This window comes from Palaemon carinicauda, chromosome 20 (genome assembly GCF_036898095.1).
Source record: "Palaemon carinicauda isolate YSFRI2023 chromosome 20, ASM3689809v2, whole genome shotgun sequence".
NCBI classification, from domain to species: domain Eukaryota; kingdom Metazoa; phylum Arthropoda; class Malacostraca; order Decapoda; family Palaemonidae; genus Palaemon; species Palaemon carinicauda.
The window spans coordinates 107,936,098-107,943,597 of NC_090744.1; the positions used below are offsets into that span (position 1 = coordinate 107,936,098).

The following is a 7,500-nucleotide window of genomic DNA, read 5'->3' on the forward strand; positions in this document are numbered from 1 at the left end:
ACATATATATATACATATATAAATACATTATATCTATATATGCATATATATATATATATATATGTATATATATATATATATATATACATTATATCTATATATGCATATATATATATATATGTATATATATACACACATATATATAAATATATATATATATATATATATATACCGTATATATATAGTACACATAAACACACACATATATATATATATACATTTATATATATATATATATATATATACTGTGTATGTATATATATATATATATATATACTGTGTATGTATATATATATATATATATATACATATATACATACATATATATATATGTATATATATATATATATACATATATATATATATATATACATATATATATATATATATATATACATATACATATATTTATATATATATATATATATATATACACACCTAGAGAGCCTAATCTTTCACTAATAAATACTGTTGTAAATTGAATGTTTGAGCGTTTAATATGCAAAAATCATCGTTTTTTTTGGTTTCTACTTGTCAAAATACTGAAAATTTTCTGTCATTTCTTAGGAATTAAACTCTGTCCATTACTAAGTACATAAACTTATGGTTGATGTCGTGGTGCTGATTTTGGCAATGGGATTTTAGTGCAGCCGTTACTAGCAGGATTCGCAATAGTGAGTTCTGACTCGAAAATGAGAATGGAAAAGTAATTGGCAATAAATTTTATTTCTCTCTCTCTCTCTCTCTCTCTCTCTCTCTCTCTCTCTCATTTCAACACGTAGATGTGTATAAGCTTAAAGACTCCTAGCTTTTTAGATGATGGGCGAGTTTTCTTTAAAACCTTAAGTTTTCTTTTTTCGATATATGAATAAGCTTAATGAGAATATTCACTCACCTTTGATGAAAATTAACAGCTTTATAATATTTTGATCCATAAAAAATGCTATATTTTATTCACCCACATTAATTCTGCCAATCAATCTACTGGATATCAGCAATACAAATACTTCCAGTCTATTAAGTTATTAAAGACTCTCAATATTCTTAATTTTTTTTTATTGTAGACTCTAATCCAAATACAATCATCTGCTTCTTTTTTATACAATCTTATTATAAATTTGAGATAATTTTATCAAAATTTATACTTCCCTTAATTATTCTTTTCATTTTCCTGTTATTAATTTTCTTTTAATAAAAAACTTCTAATCAACTGAATGAAGATTAATTTTGGCTTAAAGATAAATCATACAAACCAATTTTTTATATATATATTTTTCATATAATTAGAAACAATTTACTTTCTGTTTGTAGATCTTACACAATATGAACATTAATAAATTTTTTTTTTTTCAAAGATTTTTATCAATTCAGTAATCGGATTCGCATACTATCGTACAAGCTTACTGTTCCTAACGTAATCAATGGGCAATCTAATTGTGTAAATCCTCCTTTTATAAGTGTAATATATACATACATATATATATATATATATATATATGCATATATATATATGCATATATATATATATATATATATTTATGTATATATATATATATATATGTATATATATATATATATATATATCTATACATATATATACATATATATATATATGTATATATATATATACATATATATATATATATATATATATCATAAAGAACACAATCCAATCAAATTGTAATTCCCTGCTTTTTTGATATATTAATTATATATTTGATTTATCTTTTTTTTCTTTATTGAGTTAATTCAATAATGATGTAGAATATATTTTCCAATTAAGCCATAATTTTATTCCACCAAAAATTATCGTTTATTAAGTTTAGAAATATATTCATTGTTTTATTCAAGACCTTGAGCAACTGATTGTCTTCTGATTATTCCTTTATTTGGAATATCTTTTAGAATGACAACCATGAATTTTTTTTTTTTTTTAATTTTATAGGAATTCAGATAATAATATTTTCATTTTTTCAAAACATAATAATTCAAGCAATGGTTTCGTTTTGACCTAAGAAATATTCATCTCAAGAAAATAAAAGAAATAAAAAACCAATATAGTCTTCTCAAAATACTTTCACCGTTATAACTGAAATTATTTCTTTTATTTACAATGTGCAAGAAATATAATATCGAATTCCAAAGGAGTGAATGTGTCACGTTCCTCTACATTAGTCAAATTATGTCACTTTTATTTTCAAGATCATGATCTACTGTTGATTGTCTTCGAACACTTCCTGGTCTAGTGTCACGTATCTTTCGAGTCTTTATGTTTTGAAAGTCACATTCCTCTAGCGGTTATTTGATATAATCTTCAATTTTAATTAATTTATTTATCTAATATTTTCTATGCGAGTGATTTCGTGTTCTTGAAACTATAGTTCAGTCGAAATTTTTGTAAAAATGAATTTTAAAAGATTAAAGATATTCATTGCATCTTTATTGAATTCTGAATTTTGCCATTAAATGCTTTTGTAAACTAGTTACAAATTTACTCTTTTTATTTACATTTTGTAAAAAGCTACTTTTGTTTTCTTACGCGAATTTTTCAGTAAAGAATTTAGACATTTTAACTAGACAGGTTTAACTCTTCATTGTGTTTTACGCTTTCATATTTTAAAGAAAAAACCTTTCTAGGTAAAAACATCTCCTATGCTTAATACCTATGATTAGTTTATGTATTTCAAATGTCATAAATCTATCTAATTTAAAGTTAATTCAATTATATCTCTCTCTACAGAGAAGAGCCGTGCGGGCTCTTGCCCTTCTCTTACTGGTTGCTGCTGTGACAATGGCTGAACCTGATCACGGGCATGGGGGTTATGATGACCACGGTGGCCATGATGATTATGGCCACGATATTGGCTATGGCAAAGGCCATGATGATGGATATGGCAAAGGTCATGATGATGGTTATGGCAAAGGTCATGATGATGGATATGGCAAAGGTCACGGTGGAGGATATGGCAAAGGTCATGATGATGGATATGGTAAAGGTCATGGCGGAGGATATGGCAAAGGTCATGATGATGGATATGGCAAAGGTCATGGCGGAGGATATGGCAAAGGCCATGATGATGGATATGGCAAAGGTCATGGTGGAGGATATGGCAAAGGCCATGATGATGGATATGGCAAAGGTCATGATGATGGATATGGCAAAGGCCATGAGGTTGGATATGGCAAAGGCCATGGAGGTGGTTATGGTGGAGGACATGGAGGAGGATATGGAAAAGGCCATGGTGGAGGATATGGCAAAGGACATGGAGGAGGATATGGCAAAGGGCATGGAGGAGGTTACGGCAAAGGACATGGAGGAGGCTACGGCCATGTTGGAGGATATGGCAAGGGACATGGTGGGGGATATGGCAAAGGACATGGCGGTGGATATGGCAAAGGTCATGGAGGAGGCTATGGTGGTGGACATGGGGGAGGATATGGCAAAGGACATGGTGGGGGATATGGCAAAGGACATGGCGGCGGATACGGAAAAGGTCATGGAGGAGGCTATGGCGGTGGACATGGTGGAGGATATGGCAAAGGACATGGTGGAGGCTATGGCAAAGGACATGGAGGAGGATATGGCAAAGGGCATGGAGGAGGCTATGGCGGTGGACACGGTGGAGGATATGGAAAAGGACATGGCGGGGGCTATGGCAAAGGACATGGAGGAGGCTATGGCAAAGGCCATGGAGGAGGCTATGGCGGTGGACATGGTGGAGGATATGGAAAAGGACATGGCGGAGGCTATGGTAAGGGACATGGGGGAGGACATGGCCATGGTGGAGGCTACGGTAAAGGTCATGGCGGTGGTTATGGCAAGGGCCATGGTGGAGGATATGGAAAAGGACATGGAGGAGGCTATGGCCATGGCGGAGGTCATGGTGGAGGATATGGCCATGGCGGAGGTCATGGTGGAGGATATGGCCACGGCGGAGGTTACGGAAAGGGACATGGTGGAGGATACGGCCATGGCGGAGGACATGGGGGTTACGGTAAGTAATATAGAGGAATTCTATCAAAGGCTGCTGAATTATCTTAATCTAACTTATTATTATCCAAAAAACAACTAAATTTTTACCTAAATTTTCACTTAAGAAATGTTCACATATGTTATTTAGTTTAGATTTTCTTTTATTTGATATAAAAGTAGGATTTTAGTGTCTGCCTCTTCATATAAGCTGATTCTTGTTTGTTTCTATTGCAATTATCATCCTTTTTTTTTTTTTTCTTTCCAGGGTACCATTAGGTTAGAAATGGTTGCTGGATCAGTCATTTTTGTAATAAAGTATTGTTATTATATGAAATAATTTATATTGAAATATACTTGTCTCATTTTCCTAAATATGAAAAAAAAATGAAAATAATTACTTGATGATATCTCAAGGACATGCTGTTGAAGGATTTAATTTTTTAGAGATGGAACTACAGATATTATACTCCACTAACGACTAGGCCTATAGCTGTGAACTTGAGTAGTATCAGAGATGCATTTATCTTCTAAAAAAAATTGAGTATAGTCAAGAATTCAAGCTTATATTCCACGCTGCAAAAGTTCTCCTTCTCCTACAAAAACTAAGGTATTCATATATATATATATATGTATATATATATATATATATATATATATATATAAATTGATAAAAATCCAGTCAGATATCACATGATAAGCATTAAATATGCATTAAACCTAAAAAGAAAAAAGTGAAAAGCATGATTGAAGCTGCTTCCTTCGTCTTATTGATCTTGTAAAACTCACAATAAAATAGAAACAGGGTTTCTATGATATTCCTCTAGGCTATGTGATTTCTTTAAAATGCATTACTGAGTAAGTTATTGACTAATTAATTCTATGGCCAGTACTAACAGTAAAGTCAGTATTATTTTATTCTTTCGAGACTGCATCTTTATGCTCTTTGATTCTTATAGATATGCCTTTGAGTGTTATCTAATGTAAAATTATAAGATCAATCATATTATAAATAATGGATTATTATTATTTATATTACAATGTTTCAAAATGAAGAATCTTAAACATTATCTTCAAGATTTTATTTTTTACAATTTACTTTGAAAATACGTTTGAAAAAGTTTTAGGATTATAAAGATAATAAATAAAAAAAAATTTTAAGTATTTTAAGAAAATGTGTTTCACGTAACAATTTAATAATACTAGCCTTTCTTTCAAACATTCTAAATACACGTATGACATTCATAAATGTAATTTTTATATTTTGTCACTAATTAAGTCAATGAGCATGATTGGAAAAGTTTTTTTATTGTATTCTTTTTATGACTTTTAAAGTTATTTGACATTTTCCAATTAACTGGCTCAAATAATTGATTGCATAATATTACTAATGGTGATATATATATATATATATATGTATATATATATATATATATATATTTATATATATATATATATATATGTGTATGCATATATATATATATATATATATGTGTATGCATATATATATATATATATGTATGTATGCATATATATATATATACATATATATATATATATATATATACATATATATATATATATATATATGTATATATATATATATATATATGTATGTATGCATATATATATATATATATATGTATATATATGTATATATATGTATATATAAATATGTATAAATATATATATATATATATATATGTATATATATATATATATATGTATATATATATGTATGTATGCATATATATATATATGTATGTATGCATATATATATATATATATATATGTATATATATGTATATATATGTATATATATGTATATATAAATATGAATATATATATATATATATATATATTAATATCAAGTCATCTTTGTTGTCTTTGTTAATATCCATTCACTCCCATGAGACAAACAATGTTTTATTCCCTTTCTAAAAAACACTAAATATTCTTTGCATTATGTTTAATTCAAATAACTATTGGATACATTATTTTGACTCATTATTTTCATGAAAAACATAATCAAAATATTATGAAATTATTATTTTTTTTCTATTTCTAAAGAATATACAAATATGTAGTATAAGAAAAATCTCAGCAGGAGAAATGTGAGAACCAGTGAAAGGTAAATTGAGAATCTACGCTGGTCCTCACCCGGAACTAATAGTGTTTTCGTGGCTACTGAAGACAATAAAAAATGAATTTAAAGGAATGAAAAGCCTTTTACAATATACATTTGATGTTATGCATTTTAGTAACAACTTGAGACACGATGGAAATTGTCTAGTGAATGATGTTAAATCCAGAACGTGACTTATCTTTTTATTGTATCACTTGGAAATTGAGAAGTAATTTCTTATTGCCTTTTTAGGTAAAGACGAAAAATGTTCTACTTCAAAACTGAAAGGAAAACGTTTTTTAAAAAAAAATGTGCCAAATGAAAAAAAAAAATCATATTTTAAAACTGAATTTAAATGCTCCGTGCAAAATGATAAAAATATTCGACTTCAAAAATGAAGGCAAAACGGTTTTAAAAGCTCTGCAAAATGATAGAAATATTTTATTTCAAAACTGATGTCAAAAGGTTTTTCGAATTTGTGTTGAAAATTGTGAAAATATCTGGTTTAAAAGTTGAAATCAAAACGTTTTTAAAATACGTGTGCAAAAAGATAAAAATATTTTACTTCAAAACTGAAATCAAAACATTTTCAAAAACTGTATGCTAAATGATAAGAATATATGATTTCAGGACTGATGGTAGATATTCTGGAAAATTCAATATTTTAGCAATACAAAAATAGTAAATTGTAATTATCTGGCATCATAACATAAGTGATCATTGATGAATAAAATAGTAAAAGAGCTGTACAAGATTGAGAAAGAACAATTTCTTAATAAACTAGAATTAGGTATTGTTTCACGTAACACTAATATGATCATCAAATATTAAATGTGATGACTGACAAATTACTTACAGAAACAAACTATTGCAAAACGTACAAACCACAGTAAAATTTAACTTCACTTTTATTTCTGCAATTAATCAAATAATTTACAATTCATTAATATTTACCGCACCGTAGAGCTCTCAGTATATCATTATATTTCATTGTATTGCATAAACAATGTATCACCTTTAATGTGGAGTGCAATTATCACTGTACAAGATGGATATTTTTTCAGTTACTTTAACAGAAGGTCGATGTCATCCTACGTAATATTTGTGTGAAGTCTTCGTAGAGGCGTTATTATATTATATCATATTATATTATATTATATTATATTATATTATATTATATTATATTATATTATATTATATTATATTATATTATATTATATTATATTATTATGATTTACCTTTTCTATTAATAGGAGAGTTACTACATGTAAAATAAAAGTCTTATAATATATACCAAATAAAAAAATTCTCACTTTCACACACACACACACACATATATATATATAATATATATATATATATATATATATGTATACAGTATATATATCGTATATATGCATATATA

The 7,500-nt window shown here is 27.8% G+C and overlaps 1 protein-coding gene across 1 annotated transcript in view; it reads left to right on the forward strand.

Moving 5' to 3' along the window:
* LOC137660047 (uncharacterized) overlaps positions 1 to 7,500 on the forward strand; it is a 40,920-nt gene that overhangs the window by 147 nt on the left and 33,273 nt on the right. The window contains exon 2 of the mRNA XM_068394772.1: positions 2,741 to 3,995. Within this exon, the coding sequence (XP_068250873.1) occupies positions 2,741 to 3,995 (1,255 nt within the window). The remainder of the gene's footprint in view (positions 1 to 2,740; positions 3,996 to 7,500) is intronic.